Here is a 24274-nt window from a genome sequence, read left to right as displayed (position 1 = left end):
ACTTATCCACTGTTATGTAATAAGTGTACTTTGGCTACTTTGACTACCTTATTGTAGTCGTACTGTCTATTATGCTCTGAATAATTGTAGTGGGTTCTTCCCACGATTGTGCACTCTTTCACTGTTTAGTTTAAATTAGTTATAGTTTGGTTTTAATTTATTCACTTTTTCACATCACTTACCCTTATGGTTACATCACCTCATGGTGACGGCCAACATGCTTTGACCTCCGTCGGTCGGGATGTGTCAGTAGGAGTTGTTACTCATCTTTGAGTAGCTAAGTATTGTTCAACCAAAAATATCAAACTTAAAACTTTGTCATGGCACATATTCAGTGACAATGAGCCATGTCAGCAAAGAGTGAACCAGCCATTAATTTTATAACCTTAACCTTTGACAACTTGTGAAGTCAGCATGAAAACTAATGAAAATGGCTTGAAAACTTTGAGTTTTAACCAAAAAGACAAAAAAGTGTTGTAAGTGAATAGTATCAGGAGTAAATTTTTAGAGTAAAAATGTCTTTAACGTTAAAAGTGAATAGGACCAGAAATGTTTCGTTAAGACTCTCTTAAATGTATCAGAATTTCGTCAGTAAACGATCAATACTGTTGCTAAAACTAAGAATTTCAACGTACGCGCTTCAATATTCGTGGCTTGTAAACAAAAAAAAAAAAAAACCATGTGTGGTGAGCCATGGACATGACATTCGTGGCTCGGGTCTCCTTTTGTGGTAGTGTGTTGAAACTTCTACTGAAATTTCCCAAAATAAAGGGACGATTCAAGAGAGTTTATTTTTCTTTTTAACTAGCAGCTAAAAGCCGAAGGCAGTTCATTGTTAATTTATTGAGAATCTGTCTATGTCCTTTTTCTTAACATTAATGATAAAAATTGTAAACATTTTGATGCATGGCTATGTAATGTTCAACTAAAAATATCAAACTTAAAACTTTGTCACGGCACATAATCAGTGACGATGAGCAACGTCAGCAAAGAGTGAACTAGCCACTAATTTTATAACCTTAACCTTTGATGACTTGTGAAGTCAGCATGAAAACTAATGAAAAGGGCTTGAAAACTTTGATTTTTAACCAAAATGACAAAAATGTGTTATAAGTTAATAGTATCAGGAATAACTTTTTAGAAGTGTTTCGTTAAAACTCCCTTAAATGTATCAAAATTTCGTCAGTAAAAGATCAATACTGTTGCTAAAACTCAGAATTTCAACGCAATATTCGTGGCTTGTTAAAAAAAAAAAAAAAAAACAACCATGTGTGGTGAGCCATGGTCATGACATCCGTGGCTCGGGTCTCCTTTTGTAGTAGCGTGTTGAAACTTCTACTAAAATTTCCCCAAATAAAGGGATGATTCAAGAGAGTTTATTTTTCTTTTTAACTAGCAACTAAAAGCCGAAGGCAGTTCATGGTTAATTTATTGAGAATCTGTCTATGTCCCTTTTCTTAACGTTAATGATAAAAATTCTAAACATTTTTTTTGGTTTTCAAAATTCTAAACATTTTAATGCATGGCTATGGAGTGCTAGCTTTTAACCTACCAAATAAATCTTTGGGTTTTCCTCTCTTGATCACTAGTAGAATATAGGTTAATTATAAACAAAAGTACACTGTCATGATCTTACTAATTTTTAGTTTATTTGCTTCTTGTCGAGGAATTCCAATACATGTGTATGGTTTTTATCAAAAAATAATTCATCATAAAGGACTTCACGCAATTAAATAACAAATGTTACATATCACACTTTTCTGTGCCTTGGTCTTTTAGAGATAAATTTGACGGGCGGTAGAGAAGCAGCAGGGGTAGGAGGAGCACCACTTGGACTTGGACTTGGAGTATTTGCAGAGGGAGCGAAATAAACCGCAACCTTTTGGCCTTCAGCGCAGTGGCCGGCGATAGTGCAGGTGAAATAATATGTGTCTGACGCAGTAAATCCAATTATACTTGGTTTCTGGAGTTCAAATATGGGATTTGTAGTGTTGCAAATCTCGAAATTTTCCTTGGTTACCATAGCCACGGTATGTTCTCCTTCTGTAAACTTGAAGTCTGCACAAATTAAGCAACGATATCATCATGTAAATTAACTAATTATAATTGAAGGCAATGTCTGTGACACTTTTCAGCATACACATAAAAATAAAAGTTACTAATTAATGAACTAATGGTGAATCAGTTCAGAGAAGTTTTTTACACACATAGAGCATCGTTAAGTACAAAGCTATGATTGGCAGCCCATGAAACGTAATAGGCAGCGCCGCCGGGCGGGACAGTCCAACCCAAGTCGTCTCCAACTACGTACTCTGTAGCTGCTGTTGTATGTGATATCATTGCTACTGTTGCCACTGCTATAGCTAGAACCATCAGGTTCCTAAAGTTCATGGCTTTGATCATCTTTTCCCTCTCTCTTTCGTCCTTGTATCAGGAAACGAATGCCAATGTGGTCACCTAATTGCATTAGTGTCCGAATATATATGATACTGATATCCGGCAATGTATATTTAATAATTAGTTAGTTAACTGAACAGTTGCATACAATGTAGTACACAGTACACTTGATCAAATGTTGAAGTTATCAAAACTATTTCATTGTAATCATACTAAAATGATTTCAGACGATCGTGAATAGGATCCTCCGCTAGAATGCCCTAGCCGTCTGCCGCACAGAATGTTCTAAACGAATCTATAACAGCTAGAAAAGTGTTCATACTAGTTACTAACTTAAGATGTGCTAACTACTTGTCTAGACCCACTTGACAATATTTCTTATAATCTAAACCGATTATGTATTAGGTGATCATTTAAATACTAGCCCTACAAAATTTTATTGAAACCAAAAGTCATTTAGATATCTATATGTGACATGATAAATAGACGAATAAGATATTGTCAATAAACAAAAATGTTTCATAATAATAATCCATCCATTTTGAGTGAACAATAAGGATGAGATGATGACCTAAAGAGTGAACAGTCATGAAAAATTACTTTGAATACAGGCCTAGATGAGTGGTTTGCGCTGTATTAATTACTATCTATCATTATAATGTGTTTTGTTTTATTCCAAAATAATGAAATCTTTGTGGGAAACCTTCCTTTTCAGAGAGAGCCATGAATAAAAGTCATCATAAGGGGAGGAGGAAGGAGAAGCACCTCTTCATTTTTAGTCCATTATAGTGAACAATATTGTGTAGACTTAGTCATTGTCTAAACCATGCTTAGATATGAGTGCCTATCGCTTATTTTTCATTCATTTTTCAATTAATCGAATCATTTTCCCAAAAACCTCCCTGTAAATTTATACTTTCCTCTAAATCTAATGTCACCTAGCCTATGAAGTTGGATCCACCGAATCTTAATCTTCTTATGATTCGTCTATTGTTCTACAAGTGTTGATGACAGGTATTGTGCACCAAGAAACGCCACAAAATACACATTCAACTGTAGGCATTAAGCTTTGTGCACATGAGTATATGTATAATATGAATCGTTTATTTATTAGTTTCTTGTTGAAAACTCATCCCGGTTAAGTTTTAATCAACTTGAAAAAAAACATGTAGTATATTGTGATCAAACAAATGGACGAAAAAAAAAATGTGATGAAAAAAATACTTTCATAATAAATAAATGGCCAAATGGATTCTTTTGGATAAAAGTTTTGGCGGAATGGCCTTTGACTGAAGACCTACTATTTGAATGGTTCTTATCATGGGATTATACTGTACATTTCGTTAAGAGTTTTTCTATTTAAACCCGACTATTAAATTATACTGTACATTTCGTTAAGAGTTTTTCTATTTAAACATGACTACCTACTTAAGTTCACCCCAATTTCTATGTACACACATACACAATAGAAAATGGATGATGTGGAGCACATGTGACCGTTAGGCTTCACATTTAGACAACCTACTTTGATACCATGAAGAAAGTTGGAGTTCTACTATAAAACCAATTAGCACTACGAAGAGTAATCCAAATCAACTTGGGATTCTCTTCAAGGGGAGAACTGCTTGTAAAGATAGAGAGAAACCAATTTCCTTGGATTATGATTAAGTGATTACAGACTCTGTTTGAACAATAATAGCCTTTTCTTACATTCTTCTACTAACTAACAACCTCTCTCGTCTTGTCAGTGGTCAATTACGTCGAAAAGTCGCAGACTCGTCAGGGAAAGGTTGAACACGAATGAGGCACGAATCCCGTCCTCGTGATGTTTACTAGGTAGTGCTATTGAATGCACATGCCACACTATCCATGCTTTCGAACCCAAAAACAAAAGCCATGATGGTGAGCCTTGGCCACCAAATCCGTGGTTCATGCCTATTTTCCAAGCAGTGTGTTTAAACTTGAAAACTTCTCCTGGAATCTCAAAATTAAAGGGATGCATTCAGGAAAGAGTGTATTTTTCATATTATCTAGCTAAAGCCAAGGGCAGTTCTTAATTAACATATTGAGTAGAGTATGCATTTGAGATATAGTTCTTCTTTATCTTATATTCTTAATCACTAATGCAGGAGAGATGGAATGCTTTTAGCCGACCAAAAAAATTTCGGTTTTTCTCTTAATCTGTAGAATATAGGCTAATTATAAATAGAAGTACACGTTCACGATTTTATTATTTCTTTGCTCTTTCCCCCATGCTAAGGAATTCCAATACAAGAGTATGATTCAAGCCATTAAATAATGAATGTTACAAATCACACTTTCCTGAACCCAAGTTTTTTGGACACAAATGTGAAGGGCAGGGACGCAGCAGGAGGAGGAGCAACAACTGGACTTGGACTTGGAGTACTTGCAGAGGAAGCTATATAAACCTCAACCTTTTGGCCTCCAGCGCAGTGGCCGGTGAAGGTGCAGGTGAAGTAAAATGTGTCTGACGAAAGAAATTGAAGTCCACTTGGTCCATCGAGTTTAAACAAGGGATCTGTGGTGTTGCAAATCTCATAGTTCTCCTTGGTTACTAAAGCCACAGTATGTTCTCCTTCTGTAAAGTTGAAGTCTGCACACAACAAGGATATCATCGTGTAAATTAGCTAAAATGTGTCGGCATGCATGACACTTTCCAACACGCGCTCGCACTCACACAAAAAGATAATGAAATAAATGGAGAATGTAGGAAATAAGTTGATTACATAGAATATCGTTAACTACAAATCTATACTTTGCGGCCCACGAAGCGTAACTGGCTGCCCCGCCTGGCGGCACAGTCCAACCCAAGTCGTCTCCTACTACATACTCTGCAGCTTCTGTTGTATGTAAAATCGTTGATACTGCTACCACTGCTATAGCTAGAACCATCACATTCCCAAAATTCATGGTTTTAACCATCCTTTCCTGCTCTTTCTTCCTTGTATATTGAAATGAATGCTAATGTGTGTCCTAATTGCATTAGTTTTTGAATGTATATATAGAGGACAACTTGAATTTAGGAAACGGTTGAGTGAGACTATCCGCCATATAATATGATATGTGCACATTCTTTTTGACATCCGGCAGTTTATAATTTAATAAATAATTGCAAAGCTGTATAGGAGAAAGTACTTGACCACATGTTGTAATTATCATAACTAGTTGTTTTATTGTATGAATCATATTAAAAGGGCTTCGGACGAGCATAGGATCGTCCGCTACAATATTATATCTCAATTGGGCGGAGCCAACTTGGGGATAATACATGTTTTCTTTAGAATACGATTTCAATTATAATTTTTTAGAAATTAGCAAAGAAAAAATAAAGTCTATGTGAGACATGTAACCGGCATCAAGCTGAGAAATTACATGGTATATTAGGCTTATTTTTAGCTACGTTCATTAAAACTCTATTTTAATCTCGTTTTGCTCTTTATAACTCAAAAGTCATCACTTTACCTTCTGAAATTCAAAACTCATTTCACTTTGACTTGTGGACTCTCTCCTCGCCTTGAAACTTATAGGTCGCCACCTAAAATATGTGGGATCCAACACAAAATAAAACTATGTCACATGTGCAATAAATTTGATTATAAATTTCCATTATGTGTTAACATTCAACAATAAGAAAATATTAAGTTTAAAAGAAATTAAAGTGATGAAAAAAATAAAAATAAAAATTGATTAGCCTAGTGTACCCAAATCAAACTCACATAAGAAATTAACAAATCTAAGACAATGTGGAGCAAATTTTGAGTTTTATAGAGACGACTTTCAAGTTTCAGGTGGCAAAATTGGATCAAAATCGATTTCCAAGGGGCAAAGTGGAGCAAATTATGAGTTTCAGGGAATAAAGTTGTGACTTTTGAGTTACAGGAGCAAAGTAAAATTAAAATCAAGTTATAAAGGGCGTAGCTAAAATAAGTCATGTGAACTATCTGGTCTTCCATAAACCAACACAAGTACATATTACCTTAAAACTTCTAGGAAAGGGAAATCTACATACATAAATGCTAATTTTTCAGTGTGACCAGCACATGAAATGGTACACTACGTGTCATTATACAAATGGTGAGATATGTGTGTTAAAAAGTTATTAACTTAAAAAATAAAATTTTTCACCACTTACATAAAAACACGTAATATACCTATCCGTATTCTTGTTATAATGAAAATTTTCTCCACGGTTTCAAGTGCTACAACTCTAACCACACTATTGCCCCAGATCACCACCATACCAATTTCATTCTTATCGTACTTTAATGTACATGCCATTCACGACAACTTTTGCTTTTTAACTCTTAATATTTTTTTCCCTTTCTCTGTTTTCTTTTTACTGAACTTAATTTCGACCCGTAAGGAATTTCATGCTGTAGATATATCAGTATAATTAGCTCACCCCTCTAGAAATTATTGGCTACGTACATCCTTATCCTATCTGCTGCACAGAATGTTCTAGACGATTATTGGGTTGTATACTACAATTATATAACATCTCGTAATCCATCTTCTACGAGATGAAATCAGAGATTCATGCAAGGTATGTGTTTTTCACACACTTCTATTTTTTATTTTTTTTTACCATCAAATTAAATATGTCAAACTAAAATAACTGACATCAAGGATTAAAATATCGGCCGTGCAGATAATATCGGGCCTCCAATTTACTGATATTTCGGAGGATATATCGTTATCGTTTTAGGTATCGGGAAAAAATCAACAAAAATGACAGATATAGGCATTGAAACACATTATTTTGGTCTAAAACTTTCATAGATGTTATGTACATTATCAATGAATGTATTGAACAAATAAAACTCAAAATTTACTAATAATAAGATATACATATGATGAAATATAAGTGGTATGTAATACGCGTTAACGAAAAGTTTTCTAATAAAATGTTTATTAGAATGAATAAACCATGCATAAATTCATAATTTGTTTAAACATTAGATTACAATTTAGATAAGTGTCCAACTATATAAATGAAGAGCTCCTATGAGGTTCAAACAATGAGGAACAACCATCTAGATTCATACAATAGTCATACCAAGTCATGTAACCCGAGCAGTTTGTAAGCCATGTTTGAACATGGTGCACATATGTCTCTCTTGAGCTCCTTACTATCCTCCCATACATGGGATAGTAGGATTAACCCAACTAGTAGGTTCATAGTCTGTTTCATCATCTTGAGCTCCATAACTAGTTCCACTATAATCATACATGACATACCCATAGCCATCATAAGATTCATTTGAGTTAGTACTAGGTCTAGTTCCTATGCTCATAGATCCAAAACTGATCGCCATGTCATCTTCAGATGGATTGATTGGTTGGCTTCTTTTCCCTGAGTATTGCTTCCCAATTGCGCCAATGCCTGGTCCAGCTTCTCTACATCCATGATCCTCATCTTGGGTGGCATGAGTAAAATCAGCCTCGATAGTAAATGGGCTATATTGTCTTCCTTCTTCATTACCTCTTGATCCAGCATTACTTCCTCCATCATTATTTGACGAATTAGATGAACTTTCCTTTCTACTAGTACTGGCATTGTCTCTCAAGGGACATCTTTGACCTTGCTAAGTGCCAAGCATATCCCTTTCAAATGATGAGTATCTCCACTCCTAACATCTTCGGATATGACTCTATCAACATCAACTCCTTCTTGGGCAGCATGTTGTGCTATAACAGCATCAGGGTTGCCTTGTTCATCATCCAAGTGAGCTGTCATAATCCATTGTTGAATTGGATTATTATCATCATCAGATGGTTGCCCTTAATGTCAAGAAGGTCTATGTAGTCATTTTCAGACACATGTGCATCATTTTCTTGCGGGTATTAAAGATATATTTGACCAGAAATTTAATATTTGGATTTGTGTATTTCTTTCTCTTCAGATAAGACACATACGTCCCCTCAATTCATTGTGCATAGATTCTTTATAGTAATAATTAATGGATACTCCAAAAAATCTTTTGAATTGGATATTGCCAAAAGCCTTCACACATATCTAATCACTGCCCACATACCTCCAAAAAATCTTTTGGGTTTCAATTTGCTTCAAAACTTTTGAATTTTTTTGGGTTTTGTTATAGGTATCGGGAAATATCGAGACTATCGGTAAAATATCAGAGATATCGCACTTATCGGGGATATATCGTCGATATAGGGGAAGATATGGCCTTATCCCCCAGTATTGGTATCGACAGTTGAAAATATCAATATATCGGCTAATATATCAGTGTATCGGCCGATATTTCAATCCTTGACTGACATTATTAAGCAAGAATATGTGAGATGTTAAAATGGTGTGTTTTAATTATCATTTCCATTCATGCAAAACGACCAGTAAGCGAACATGAAAACAGAAGCCATGCGCATCATAAATCATATATATAGTAGCTATTTTTAAGGTAATATGGATCACACTACGTACATGATGCATAGTATAAAGTGCCAATACTAATTTATAAATTAAAATAGTACTGCTCCACTTGGCTGGCATATAAGAGCCAGGCTTAGCGAGCAAGGAATTAAAGGGGCTTCGTTGTAGACATTAATTTCCTGAAGCCCTATTCTTTCTTGGACATAAATTTGACTCCAGTAGCATGTTGATGAAGGGAATCAGTCTGACTTTGAGTTGGACTTGCAGTTAAAGTGGAAGCGAAGTAGCTTAGAGAGCAATCTTTCAGCCGTTGGAGCAATGTCCGGCGTAGGTGCAGGTCATATAATATGTGATCTCTGAACTAAATTGATATTCCCCTGGTGTCTAGAATTAAGATGAGAGATTTGTGTTAAGTCATACAATTGACCAACTATAATAATTTTATATCAAACTCGCCGTCAATGCGAATCAAACCTAAGGCCTTTTAACTTTACAAGTTAAGAGAAATATCACTAGATGCTAATACTAAGTAGTATTATCATAATCAAGTAGATTAAGGAAAAAGTACATAATGAATCAAAATTAATTAAATTTCATTGAAGTAGCTCACTCAATATCGTTAGCTACCAAGCTATGTTTGGCAGCCCATGCAAGCACAAGTGGCAGCGCTGCCGGGAGGATTAATGGTCCAACCCAACTCGTCTCCAACTGTCGCCAACCCTAATATTAACATATTAACATGACTCTGTTCCATGCAGCATGAGTATTGACGTTGTTGCCACCACTGCTACAACAAGGACCATCACAGTATTCACATTCATGGTTTTACTATCTTTGATCATTTCTCGTACGTCCTAGCTAGTGTTGTTGTATATACTGTTAGAGTATAATTGTATGGATGAGATCTTGCCATTTGTAATTAGATTAGGTGGTATGTTAGATTAGTTAGTTTGTTAGGAAGTCTGGTAGAGTGACTAGTTCATTATAAATACATTCTCTTGTAATTACTTCAATATTAAGAATACAATACAGAATTCTCTTTTACATTCTTACTTCTCTCTCTCATAACTCTGCTTCGTATTCCTTCATATTAGCATATACATGTGTGTATAGTGATGGGTCAATGAGGTAGCAAGTGTTGGTATTCTGCACGCCAAATCCCTATTGGGATTCGTCTAATCCTTAAATCGTTTTTTCCTTTCTTCTTTTTACTTTGTAGGCAGAACTCAGGCTTGAAATTGGAATGAGTAACTTGATTGCACCACGAATATTTGAAGAGCATCGCAACATTACAAAGAACAAAAGATTAAATATCGCTTCAAAAAATAACCAGGAAAAGAAATACCGAGATGAGTGGACTTAATTATACATAAATCATCATTTCATTATTTTGTTTTGTGAATCACACCACATACATTCACTATTTCGGGTCAAACTAATGAACGTAGTACAAAGTTCCTCTAGTTATTAGTAACTAAGGTAATAAAAAAAATAATAATATATTCCTCTTTCCTCTTGACAAAGCTTGCTTGTATTACATCATAATTTAAGGAAAGTAAATAGAAGGAAAGCATAAATGTTACAACTTCCTAAAAAACTCTCATCATAATCTAAATGGACTTAACAAATTCCTATGTAATTCAATGTGCACAGCCATTATTATTCCAATTCCAATGCAGGTGAGCAATTGCCAAGTTGTATGCTTACTCCCGCGCCAATTCACGCCATTATATTATGAATGTAACTTATCACACGTTCCTGTACCCGAGTATTTTGGACACAAATGTGAAGGGCAGGGACGCTGCAGGAGGAGGAGCAACACCTGGACTAGGACTTGGAGTATTTCCAGAGGGATTGATGTAAACCGCAACCTTTTGGCCTCCAGCGCAGTGGCCGGCGAAGGTGCAGGTGAAGTAAAATGTGGCTGACACAGGAAATTGAAATCTTCTTGGTTCCTTAAGTTCAAATAAGGGATCTGTTGTGTTGCAAATCTCGTAACTCTCCTTGGTTACTAAAGCCACAGTATGTTCTCCTACTGTAAAGTTGAAGTCTGCACAAAACAAGGATATCATCGTGTAAATTAGCTAAAATGTAATAATGCATGCATGACACTTTCCAACACGCGCTCGCACTCACAGACAGAAAGATAATGAAATATATGGAGAATGCAGGAAATAAGTTGCTTACTTAGAATATCGTCAACTGCAAACCTATACTTGGCAGCCCAGGAAGCTTAACTGGCAGCGCCGCCTGGCGGGACAGTCCAACCCAAGTCGTCTCCTACTACATACTCTGCAGCTTCTGTTGTATATAACGTCATTGATACTGCTGCTACTGCTATAGGTAGACCCATCACATTCCCAAAATTCATGGTTTTAACCATATTTTCGTTGCTCTTTCTTCCTTGTATATTGAGATGAATGCTAATGTGCTTCCTAATTGCATTAGTTGAATGTACATATAAAGCACAACTTACATTTAGGAAACGGTTGAGTGAGACTATCCGGCCGCCATAGAAAATGAGATGTGCACATTGTGCATGATATCCGGCAGTTTATAATTAATAAATTCATTAACTGCAAAACTGCATACGAGATAGTACTCGATCAAATTTTGTATTTATCATAACTAGTTGACTAATTGCATGAATAATACTAAAAAATGGCTTCAGACGAGAATTGGATCATCCGCTTGAATAATATTCTATCGTAAGGGCGGAGCCAACTAGGGATAATACATGTTTTTTTTAGAAATACGATTTCAATTTTATTTTTTAGAAGTGAGCAAAGCGAATAAAGTCTAAGAGCATCTCCAAAAAAGATGTCAAAAAATCTACATCAGTAATAACGGTAATAAAAGACATCCCTAGTCTTTTCCAACCGTAATGTCAATTCCTATGTGGCATGACATGGAAAGGTAGTAGAGAAAGTTGCTGTCAGATTTGACGGCAGCTTCAAATCTATTTGTAGTAATTAATAAATGATTTTCATAATTTTTATACTTATCTTTTGTTTCAAAATACTAATTACAACTATAAAAAGTAAATAATGTAATAAATAATAGTTTAAATTTGACATTGGTTGGTGAACAAAATTTATAAAATAAAAAATCAATGTGCCACATAAGCCTTCAAATTTAAATTTTGTGTTTAAACTTTGACGTCTCCTTTGGAGATGGTCTAAGTGAGTCATATAAGCTGACAAATTAATTACATTGTATATTATCGCAAGTCAACTATCTGGTATTCCATAACAACCAACACAAGCACATATTGTGTGGCCGTTGGACTTATGCGCCCACTTGCTATGTTACCATAAAGAAAGTTGGTTTTCCACCATCAAATCAATTGGCAATATAGATCAACTTACTTATAAGTCTGTGCAAAGTTTCTTATTTCATCATAGAACTCTTTTATCTTCACATTCTCATAAAAGTTAGGCTCTTTATGGATTCTTTGTCACCTCATGTTTTTGGCACAATGTTTTATAATATTGGCACGAAAATTAACATTGAACTATGAGGTGTCAGATAATCCATATAAAGTTCTATTTTAAGAGAGTGCAAAGCCTCGGAAGTTTTGGGCACTTCTTTTAATAACTAGCTACGGATGATGGCAACGGCTCACTATTCTGCTAATGGTTTTTCTTTATGAATTTTTTCTTGTTACGCAGACGTCAGGTTTGAAAGTAGAATGTATACCATATAATTCGGATTTATAAAATAATTAACCCACGAAAAAAAAAACAAGAGTGGACTGATAAATCATAATTTCATTATTTGGGTCTTAGAGGTCACACCACATACACTTAGTACAACTACAAATTACTAAGTGCCTCTAGTTATTTGTAAGGAAATAAATATTACTGTTCCTCTTGGCATATAATTAACTGTAGGAGCCAAGCTTTATATAGCTACAGGAATTAAAGGACTCCATCATCACAGCACTAATTCTTGAGCCTTATTCTTTCTTGGACACAAATTTGACCGCATTAGCATGTTGAGTAGCAGTTTTGTCACTTGGATATGAAGATGGACTTGGAGAAGGAGAAAAAGCGGGAGCAATATACAGAGCAATCTTTTGACCTTTGGTGCAGTGGCCGGCGAAGGTGCAGGTCAAATAATATGTGTCCGACTGACGAAACTGAAACCATCCGCCTTCTTGGAATACAACTAAGGGGTTGTCCGTGTTGCAGGCGTCGTAGTCCTCCTTGGTTACTAAAGCCAAGTCTTGTTCTCCAACTTTGAATTCAAAGTCTGCACAAACAAGCATATCATCAATGTAATCATATTGCATGATCATATCATTATATTTAAATTGAAAACAAAATGACTATCAAACGGCTTCTAAAAGTACATAATACGTGGGAAGTAAATTTTAGAGAAGCTCACTTATAAAATCGGTAACAGACAAGCTATGCTTTGCAGCCCATTCTTCGTACGTAGCAGCACCACCAGGTGGAATAGTCCAACCCAACTCATCTCCCACTGTATATTCTCCAGCTTCTGCTCCAAGTAGCGATGTTGTTGTAATCACAGCTAGAACAAGGACCAACACAGTACTCACATTCATGATTTTAACCATCTTTTAATTCCCGTATTCGTGTTGTGTTCTTGTACTTAGGAAGTTAGCAGTGCAGTGTTGGGATGCTGTGAGGTCTGAATTTATTCTGGGGAGACTTCTCGGATTTTAGGAAGCAGTTCAGGGTGTCCGGCAAATGCATTGTCTATGACGTCCGGAAAATTGCAAGCTAGCTACCTTGGTGTGTATATGAGGTGCAGTACTAGATGGATCAAATCACTGATTAGGGATGTTTCAATGAGCAGGCGGCGATGTTAATTATGTTTGAAAAGAGAACACATTTAAACTTTTAAGTCATGGTAGCTACTGAACCACACAATAATATAATAATATATGGACTTTAAAGTGTTTTTTGTGAATTTTGAATTGTATATAAAACACAAACCTGCAGGCCATTGCATTGCTGATTCCTGAGAGATTTTTCAATGTGACGGTCACACGAGATGGTACATCACATGTCTTTATATATATAGTGGGTTATGTGTGTTAAAAAGTTAATAACTTAAAAATTAAAATTTTTCACCACTTACATAAAAACATGTGGTATACAATCTATATTCTCGTCACAAGTAAAAATTTCTCCTAATTCCCTAGCAAAGAATTGTGACAAGTAATGTAAAATTGGTCACTCCGTTCAATTAAGAAATGGGGCACTCGTTCAAAGGAACTAGTTATTATTTTAATATTGCTCAATTTTTTTTACTTAAGGGTGATGATGACTAAATCCGGCAAGAAGAGTTTGACCTTTGGCATGATTAAAACCATTATTTAGCTGTCCTCGATCGTAATCGATAAACAATTTTAGTGTCTCATGATTATATATATGGTGAATTGTTATTTGTATGTAAGTTAAACTATTTTTGCTTCATATCAAAACACAAGGAAGCACAATTATTTTCTCCTTTCAATGAAGTTTTTCTATGCTTTTCAGCTTGTAATAGCGGAATAAACAATGTCAAAAAGCAATTAAGTTATGTTTGGGTAAGACACCTTTAATTTAAAAGGTATTGAAGTCATGTCACACCCTGAATTCGAGATCAATGAAAAAAGAATAACCCCACACTCAATGTACAAGTAAAAGTAATAAAAACGAAAATAAACGAACTCCGGGGTTGAACAAGGCACGTATTCCCGAATATTGTTTGGAATTTTGGGTTAAGTATTACTGCAGGACCAATTGTAATTCCTTTGTTACGTATATTGAGTAGTTTATTTCAACACAAAAGATCAAATTAAAGTCATCATGAATATTGGATTAATGGAAGTCTAGTGGAAATGCAGTATGAAGCATTGAACTCACAATATTAACTTAAAATTAATATTCAAGAACACGAGTACTAGAAGAGGCAGAAAAGAGCAATGGCAATGGACATAAAAACAGTAGAAAAAGTAGAAGCTAGGGAAGAGGCTGCAGACGGAGAAGGTGCTGTTGTGGTTGGTGGCGACAAAGGAGTCTTAGTGTCAGAAGGAGGAGGAGCCATTGTGGTTGGCGGCGACGCAGGAACTTTACTGTCAGAAGGAAGAGGGGCAGCAGCACGGCTAGCTGTCACTTTGATGCTCAACTTCTGACCCTCGCTACAGTGGCCTGGGAAGGCGCAGATGAAGTAGTAATCGCCGGTTTCGTTGAGGCTGTAACTGGCTGGTCCTTGGTTTAGTACGCCCAGAATATCGGTATTGCTGCATTCATCATAAGCTTTCTTTGTAAGTGTGGCTACATCATGTCGTCCAGTTGTGAACTGGAACACTACCAGAAACAAAAAACCAAACTAAGATCATATTGAACTTGTACGAATAGTAAAAATTTAGGTAGCATTTTGACTCTTATGTTTCAGTTATCTACACTTCAAACTGCATATTTACGATTTTTCAGCTCTCATAGGAGTAGTACTAGAAACTAAAGAATGAGTATTGAAATCACTAGCCTTAAAAACGTCAGCTCGCTTAATAACCAAGTTTTCAGTTTTTAGTTTTCTTGAAAACTGAAAACCAAGATCAAACCGAATTTTGAAAAGTCACAAAAGTAGCTTTTAGTTTTTATTTTTGTGAAAACTGAACATCTATTATACAAGTTTTTGGTTTTCAAAAAAAGTAAAAAAAAAAAAAAACAAAATGATTATCAAACGAACTCTAAACTAATCAGAAAATGTTAAAAAAATGATTAATGAAATTGAAAGGTAAATTTGGATTACCTAGAGTGTCGCCAACTTTGAAGGTATGTTTGGCAGCCCAGGAAGAATAAGTGTCGGAATCAACAATGTTGGTCCAACCCGTAGCATCACCAACTGTGTGTGTTTCAGCTTCTGCTCTTTGTGTGATCAGTGCTGTTGCTGTTATTACAACAAAAGCTGTCGCAAAACCAAGCATTTTAGGCACCATCTCTCAAATTCTGCAGGATATCTGTGTGTCCACAGGTTGCCCCCACTTATCAAGCTACCTGTTTGGTATATATTTTGGTGTATGTTGGCAATCCTGGTTCTCTTTACAATATATAGATATAGAGAGGGACTGCCCTTTGCTTGCATAATTTGGGTGGTGGTTGCAATAGGCTTGTATAAATAACATTATCAGCATGTGAAGCCGAAGTCAATGACTGGAAACATGTTGATATCAAATGGTGCGATGAATTATTCCTGACTGACTTGGTAGCTTCACATCTCATGAGGCATATAAATTTATTGGGAAGAACGTTTACCATGCTGAAATTGTAATATCAACTCATTTATTACGCGTGAATTAATATTATCACGCGACAGAAGTATATATAATCGCAAAAATTTCTCCAACTTCATTGTTATGTACTTCAATCTCAACTCTACCTTTACGTGTCTTTCAGTTAAAAGTAATGTTAGGGAGACGTAATTTGTAAACTAAATTTGCAAACTAAATGATGTGGTTTAGGTAATAATCCACGTTTATCAACGTTTAAGTAATAATCCAATCATCAACTTCCATGTTATTTAGTTTACAAAATTTAGTCTCTCTAGCATTACTCTTCACTTAATACACAAAGGCTAATCCGCTCATAGGCTAGGGTGGGCACTAGATCAGTAAACAATTTGGGTAAACAAATTTTTGGTGCTAATCCTTATGAAGTTCACCTATTTAGTGAAAATTAGCTCACCTCATATAATTAAAAGTTGGACTATATGTCACTTTCGTGAAAATTTCTGACTCCATTCTTGGTTAACTACTAATTATACGTTTTATATGTCACTTGAGAGGTTTCGATTGAGAATGAAATGCGGCAACTTTGAAAGAGTAAGCGAAATTTGCTTTATACAAATAAATATCTGTGAGACCAAATCAATAATAATTATGTATTGCGACCCGCACGATACTATAAACCAATGTATCTATCCACTCCTTGTGAGCATATTAAGATTGCAATGTGAGAAAGAAATAGGAAGTTTCTTATTGTTTATGATTTATCTACTCCTTTTGCATGACTTATTCTTTGGAAACTTTAAATTATTTTATCCTAAGTTTTTAATTCTATAAAAAACTTGTTATCTGAGACAACAGAGAGATTTTTCAGTGTGTCCAAACACGGGGATATATGATTCCATGTTTCTAGCACATTCAAGAATTGCTCGTGTTGTCTAATTATGAACTTTTTTTTTTTCCAGACAAGCAGAAACCATATAATTTTGAACTTTTCTTTTCCAGAGTAGCAGATTTTTTATTTTTTTTATTTTTTATTTTTATAATGCCGTGGCCGGCATTTCTGTTTTTTTCTTTTTGTTCTTGCTGTAAACGATTCGGCGTTTATTATAAGAATGAACAATGGAAGTCTTCCATATGATCCATGACGAGTGACATAATTTCCTCGTGCCTTAGTGAATACGAATCCGGAAGAGACTTTTTTTTCCCGCCGTTTATCCAATGGTACTTCTTAGAAAAGTGATTTCTAAGAAGCAAAACTGATATACATTTCATCATATGGATACACTTGATAAGCAACGGCTAGCTGCTAGCATATAATTTACGAAACTCAAGAATCAGTTCAGTTACAGTGTTTGTACTTTGACGGAGATTCAATAACCAAGCTCTGAACTCCGACTGCCGCCGCTGCCCCGGTCTGCTCAATCATTATTTTAAAAACAGAAGCAATGATGCAGAAGAAATTGATAGTATCAAGAATTGCAAACGAGAGCAACCTTGCGCTCCGATGTGCTGTAACAACGTACATAAGGAAACCAATGAGATGAGGAAGCTCTTCCAATAATATAGTAATTCAGTAACAAAAATCGTTTAATGTGTTTAGCAAGACCACAACTGCTGAAACTCAAAAGCATGTTATACAAGGCAAAATGCTTTCGTGATGAAAATCTCATAAATTCCTTTAGACTTCAGAGGATAGCAAAGCCGTGCATCTTAACATTGAGGTTGATATCCTACTGTTCAGTTTATTAGGCACCTCTTCTTGGTGAAGGTGCTCAATCACTTCCTTATTGGCGGCTAAGTACTACTGTTTTAATTCTAATACCGAAATGCTTTTATATGTTTCGTATGCATGTAACCCTATTTCTAAGGGCAATGATCAAAGCAACGCAATGACAATTTAAGGTAAAGTAATGGGATTTGAAATTAATCATTGTTTCTTCAAACCAATATTTCATTTACTTTTATGAAAAACTCAGAACAAGCAACCCAATCGCCAAGAAATGAGCATTCAAATGACTTTTATGGAAGGTAAGGGAATTTGTACCTTTGAAGATAAAAGCAATGAATCTGCAGACGATGATACAAGTCCATGATACCCAATATCATATGCAATGGTCCCATCAGGCTTGAACAGTCCAAAATTTCGTTCAGAGGTTGCACCAGTTTTCAAGTTCTCGTTAAATAATGCAAAAATGTATGCCTTCACTACAAACTTTGGCCGCATAGGGGTCCCTTTTTTCTTTGCTAGCCTTTTACGTAGATTATAATTGTATGTCCTTGCATTATTTACAGTAGCTGCAGCTTCATTGTCACCTCCATGTGAAGCCCACCCTGTCTCTGTAACAATAACTTCCATCTTTTTGAACCCAGCATCTTCCAATGCTGCATAGGCTGCATCAATCTGAGCATCGAGCATATTATCATAATGAAGGTCAGTTTTTGGATCAGAAATTCCCTGAGTTTTCTGGAAAAGAGCATAATTAATATCAATATTCTCCGGATCACTCATGTAAGCAAGGAACGGGTAAGCATTTAAACAGAAGGGAGATCCAATTTCTGAGAAGAACTCCAAAAGTGGCTTCATGTACTGCTGCTTAACAGTATCTTTAAATATACATGAAGAGGGAGGATAAGAATTAGCAAAAACGGCCTGTGAATGTGCAGTCGTAATCTGAACTACATCAGTTAATCCTAGCTTCTTGGTTGCATTGTAGATGTTTTTAACTGTGCCCAAAAGAGCTGCCCACAATTCATAATCACCCCCACCTAGAACTTCATTGCCCACAGCAATCCCGCGGATGTGTGTCTTGGGAAGGAATGCCTGCACATTCTCTTTAACCCAATCCATTGCATGATCCTCATTGGCACTCATGTCTTTCAGGTATCCATTTGGAAGTCCGACCACTAATTCAAGCCCAGTCCCGCTAAAGGCCTTGAGAACACTGTGATCAGCATCATATATCCTGACATTCTTTATCTTTGCTGCTCTGAGAAGAGTAGCAACTTTATCAGGAGAAGGGATGTTATCTGCAATTCTACCATAATTGATTCCGTATGCTCCTGTGAATGCTTGCACTGCCACGGATGCTGGGAAAGAAGAGAAACAGCACCATCAATCATGTGGTCAAGTGGTACTGAGAGACGATGGCAAACATATAAAGTTCTATATTTACACTCAAACTAACATTACAATCTACTCTAGTGAACCACGCAAATGGAATAATCCAACTGAACATCACTAACTTTCATGATACTGTGATATAAAGAGTAGATCTTGATTTATTTATCTTGCTCAATATTCTGATAAACAGTTAAGACTGTAGTATCATCTAAATTAACATTGAAAAGTACGAGTCCATCAACTGGAAAATTTACAGATTGTTCATAACCATGATTAGTTCAAGAGAATTTATAATATACAATACGAATTATTCATGTACTAATCCCTCTGAATAGGTATAACGAAACAAATTTGTTGATAAGCAGGACAAGCATCTTTTGTCAACCTTTATAAGCAAGAAAAAGTTTATTCTATTTGGGCAAAAATAGACTAAAAGCTGGCGGTGAGCCACAATAACATTGATTTTGCACATAATCCCTCACCACACAAGACAAAATTCGTATCAAATAAGCCAAACAAATTCATGCATTCCTACAAATGTAAATGGTATCACTAGACGGTGAGGAAAGAGAAAGGGCCTTTCAACCTCTGCTTGAGTTCCTCTTTTTTATGGTTATGGTCTTTCTCGAGGCGCTACCTACCTACAAGGCAAGATTAATTGAACCTTCACCTTAAACTGCGACGGGTCTAAATGCAGGCACTTCAGGCAGTAGTTGTTATAGATCAATCCATGGGAATCGTAACTATGTTTCAAGTAGTCATGCTATCAAATCAATACCTGAACAAGGCTCTACAGTATTGTTTGTTTTCAATAATTTAAAAACAAAAAAAAATACACAAACCCAGAATTCAAAATCTTTTTCACTAAGGAAACTACAAAAAGCAGCTTCAGATAACCAATAAAGGAGAAAGCCAATCAATCCTCACTTACAACACACACAGATAGAGACCCAATTATCAAGATTTACCAATGTTTCCAACAGAAAGCAATCAATAGAATACAAACCTATCATCGAGCAATCCAAGTCAAGAATCACTAAAACATCCAAACCCAATTTCCAAAAATCAAGCTTTTCCACTATAAACAATCACAGACACATACACACACACTACAGTTCTATAACCATCCAATTCATCAAATTCAAGCAGATAACAGTCAAAACTCTAAACCCAACTTCACAAATCAATTAAAAAACAACAATCTATGATCAAATTCAGATCAAAGAAAGAAATTTACCAATTGGAGGGAAGAACACCAGGAAGATGAGAAAAAGCCGAGCAAAAATACAGAAGCTTTTCATGGTCACAGACAAAAACCCACCAAGAAAAGATTCAATCTTTGGCAAAGATCCAAAAGCAGAGACCCTTCAAATTCAATGCAGTGCTTCTTCTTCCTCAGGCATGCCATAAGACATCAATGTCTAAATACCCCTTACTCTTTTCCCTCCATCCTTGCCCTCATCTGGCAGAAAGGAAGCTCCCTTGATGAGAAAAGTAGGATTGGAGAAGGAGAAGATGAACAAAACGTGGGTTTTGGCCGTCGTTTTGGGAGGATCAAAGGGAAAAGGGGTTCGGGTTTTGGGCGGTTTGCTGCTTTTATCGAATCCGTTTGATGGTGTGTAAGTGTTTTGCTTACGACTCTTTGCTCTAATTGGTTTTTTGGGTTTTTCTGCTGTCCACTTTGGACTTTCACTTTGATGGGGCGGAATTCCGCCTGACTACTTTTCTACTCCCAATTGGAAAATAGGAGGATGCCATGTTTACATCAACTTGTTTGTCTCTGTAATCTCACGCGCATGCTTTAGAAAAAGCTTTACCACCTGAGTACGAAGTCACGTCGTAAGTTATTTACCATGTTACTTTTCATTTTTTTAATGATAAACATATTTTAATACGTAATTGGAACAGGGATGGATTGTCTGCACTTCCCTCCTCATATTCTTCCCATGCCCTCCTGTTTTGTACGGCCACGTTAAATCACATTAATATTTGTTTTTTGTCTTATTAGTTTTATAAAAAAATTAATATAAAATATTGACATGGCTTAATCGTGACCGCACAAAACATGAGGGTATGGGAAGGGTAAGGGAAGGAGAGGGCAGACAATCCATCTCCAATTGGAACATCGATAGTATTAATAATATGAAAAGCATTTTGATAATCGAGAATGTATCTATATTTCTTGAAATTGAATGATCGAATTAGTCACATGGTTAGATGGTTTTCTCAGAGGATGATCATATTTACCCTATTAATCAATTTAATTATCGGTTTCATTTTAAGAAGAGAATCAGTTGATGCTTTTATCATGACAGTATACATTTGTGATGGCAAGAAAAACTCACAGAAGCATTTTAATTTCTCTCTAATCTCATCATGTTATTCATCAAAGTAAAAAATCGAATTTAAAACATATCGTGTAGAATACTAGAGAGAGGCTTGATTAATTATCGTTTTCTTTGTAAGGTTTTATTTATAAGAAACATGGCTTTACCGCTCTCATTCTTCCCTTCCTACGCCCACAACACCGACCTTGGTCGTCAGCAGATTCGGAACCATGATCAGTGGTATTGGTGATGAGGACCTACTTTAAATTTATATATATATTCTACTAAAAACAAGGAGCAAAACATAACTCTAACCACAAAAACATGAAAAGCTAATTTAGAAAAATAATTGGACTATTGTTTGGTGAATTATTGTTTAAATCAATGGGTTAGATCTATAGCACACATGAGTTTGGTAAAGAAAATTAAGATAAATAAATATGATACACAATGAAATCGTTATGTACTTATATTAACATTTTAAAAATGTCATTTGATACTCGTCTTTTTAACCCTACGATTGACTTCTACTCAACCATTAAGCAGTGACGAATGAATGTTCAGAAAATACATGAATGATTGAATTGGTCTAAGAAAACATGAGTGATTTAAAAGTGACACCCTAGCTAGCACAAATAAAAGGGAAAGAAAAAGTTTATTTATTGATTACTATGATCCAACAGCAATTATAATTTTACGAACTTTTAAATGCGCGTCGAAAAATCATTTGTCCTATGAAACATCTTTGGGACCAGTCCTCTTGTCCTTTGGTACTGCATATTGCAGAGTTGGCCCAAATACACGTAGGAAGAAAACGAAATATTTTTAACTACTTTTTAGGGTTTGCTATAGTCGGTCCACCGTCGACATGAGCATTAAAAAGCTGATCCATTATTTCTCACAACGTTGGCTTTCAGCCTTCAGTTATTGCACGTTCTTCACAAATAATAACAGTCTTTGACACTTTGCCGACCTGCAAGAGTCATGATCAACTGTGTGATAAGATGAAAAACTTGAGTAATGGTGATTAACCACCACGTTCATAAAAACATCGAACTCTTGTATGTATTTTGATCTCACACTCACTTAACTCCGTTCTGCCTAAAGGGGAAGCATCATGCGCGAGCTATGGTGGACGAAGTGAAAGCGAGAATGTTGGCTCATTGGTCTCATCTAGTGTGAGAGTTGTCTTAATCAGACAAGTTTGCCAAAATTACTCTGAATCTAATTATTCACTTTAACTTGAAAGTGTCTTCATTTAGCAAAAGCAATGTTTTTCTTCGCTGACTGATTAAACTCTTTTCCAACCCGATAATTTTTCTTATCTTTTCTCAAATGTTTTCCATAGTGAATTGAGCATATAGAGATGAAAGAAAAGTTATCGAGATTCTTATATGTGGAAGTTGTCTCATGGACTTCATATTTCTTACTTATTTCAAAAGATAAGAGAAAAAAAAAATTGCCATTGGCTTGTTGCTCAACGAACGTACGATATCTGTCAACCTTAATGATTGGCCACAAGAAATACAAAAAGCAAAATCCGCGTATTAAATTTGTAGATAAAAATTTGTAACTTAAATGATATGGAAGTTAATGATTGTTGATAAACGTAATCATTTCTCATTAATGACACGTCATTTGGTTTGCAAATTTTGTCTACAAATTTAATTTTCCTAGCATTACTCTTAAACACTTTTTTCTTTTCTTTTCTGCTTCCCAATAGAAGATAGATGTTGAAGGAATAATTCATATTATGTCTCCACACAGTTATTCTTCACATGCATTTTACATGCATAAAGCAACACTATATATATGATTTTCACTTGGCAATTTAACATGTGACAATTTTAAATTTTCTAATTTTTTTCCCATCCAAATAAAAGATCATTGCTACTTGTAAGTGAAACATTTTAGATTCAACTCCCTTAATGATAAATTCAATATCTAATTATTAAGGCTTAATCGAATTCATCCAATTCCACCCCCATAATGTAAATATCATTGTATAAGAAAAATACTAGCCTATAATATTTGTCTAAAAGTTTGAACCTTATTTTGCATGAATAAATTGATATAGTAGTAGTACACTACACTCTAAAAGCTACCTGACGTTCTGGGAAGAAGCAAAGGATGGTTTTCTTAGAGGACAAGACACTTGGTAGCCTTCCTCAACTAAAACTTTGTCTTTATAGTTTTTTTTTTTTTTTTTTTTTTTTTTTTCTCATATCTTTTTTTCTCTTTCTAAAAAAGAATGAGTTAATTAAACGCGTATGTTGCTATCCCACTATAATCTCAGTTAATCACAGAAGGACAATGAAGGTTATCAGTCGCAAATAATCGCAGTGGAGGTGGAGACTTTTTTGTTTATTTCTTGGAATATATGCTCGTAAAGTGTGGAAAAAGCTAAGAGTTCTCAAGAAAGTAAGAGGTAGAGACGCTTTTGTAATGTTTGATCGATGTTCCTTTTTAAGAAAATATCAATGGCCTCCTAGGTCGTAAGTGTAATCAGAAACCGACTTAAAATTGGGTTTTGATGATGGTAGGGTTTTGTAGCTCAAGTGTTTAACAATATTCATTTTTGAATTCGAGCTAGGGCATCTGCTCGATTTCTCCTTCCAATAATGTTTATGTGTATATCAAAATAAATGAGAGTTTGGCGAAGCGTGAGCTGTTTTAATGCATATGGTATCTAATTAGAATCTGATTAGTTATTGCATCTGATGACATGAGAGGGTTGTCTTCTGAGCTGGTTTAAAGAGAGCATTTCGCCAACA

The 24274-nt window shown here is 35.4% G+C and overlaps 4 protein-coding genes and 2 pseudogenes across 4 annotated transcripts; all 6 read right to left on the bottom strand.

The window, feature by feature from the left end:
* Positions 1-1743: 1743 nt before the first annotated feature.
* Positions 1744-2403, bottom strand: LOC103953974 (annotated as a pseudogene).
* A 2306-nt stretch (positions 2404-4709) lies between these two features.
* On the bottom strand, positions 4710-5340 carry LOC103953975 (mavicyanin-like). The gene is made up of 2 exons (XM_009365781.3): positions 5145-5340; positions 4710-5011 (listed from the first exon to the last, which is right to left on the bottom strand). The coding sequence occupies exons 1-2, from the start codon at positions 5338-5340 to the stop codon at positions 4710-4712; spliced, it is 498 nt and encodes a 165-aa protein (XP_009364056.2).
* Positions 5341-10557: 5217 nt separating this feature from the next.
* LOC103953976 lies at positions 10558-11192 on the bottom strand (annotated as a pseudogene).
* Positions 11193-12767: 1575 nt separating this feature from the next.
* On the bottom strand, positions 12768-13391 carry LOC103953977 (early nodulin-like protein 1). The gene is made up of 2 exons (XM_009365783.1): positions 13199-13391; positions 12768-13063 (listed from the first exon to the last, which is right to left on the bottom strand). The coding sequence occupies exons 1-2, from the start codon at positions 13389-13391 to the stop codon at positions 12768-12770; spliced, it is 489 nt and encodes a 162-aa protein (XP_009364058.1).
* Positions 13392-14725: 1334 nt separating this feature from the next.
* Positions 14726-15764, bottom strand: LOC103953928 (mavicyanin-like). The gene is made up of 2 exons (XM_009365736.3): positions 15578-15764; positions 14726-15132 (listed from the first exon to the last, which is right to left on the bottom strand). Exons 1-2 carry the CDS (start codon positions 15762-15764, stop codon positions 14726-14728), a joined length of 594 nt encoding a protein of 197 aa, XP_009364011.1.
* Positions 15765-17225: 1461 nt separating this feature from the next.
* Positions 17226-20885, bottom strand: LOC103953929 (glucan endo-1,3-beta-glucosidase 14). Its single transcript, XM_009365737.3, has 3 exons — positions 20411-20885; positions 18097-19139; positions 17226-17561 (listed from the first exon to the last, which is right to left on the bottom strand). Exons 1-3 carry the CDS (start codon positions 20472-20474, stop codon positions 17478-17480), a joined length of 1191 nt encoding a protein of 396 aa, XP_009364012.2. The 5' UTR covers positions 20475-20885; the 3' UTR covers positions 17226-17477.
* Between the last annotated feature and the right edge of the window lie 3389 nt (positions 20886-24274).

Source organism: the organism of the source record quoted next, unplaced genomic scaffold (genome assembly GCF_019419815.1).
Source record: "Pyrus x bretschneideri cultivar Hongxiangsu unplaced genomic scaffold, Pyrus_bretschneideri_v1 Contig44, whole genome shotgun sequence".
Classification (NCBI taxonomy): Eukaryota; Viridiplantae; Streptophyta; class Magnoliopsida; order Rosales; family Rosaceae; genus Pyrus; species Pyrus x bretschneideri.
The sequence above is the reverse complement of the archived record's forward strand: the minus strand, read 5'-3'. Positions and strand labels throughout refer to the sequence as shown.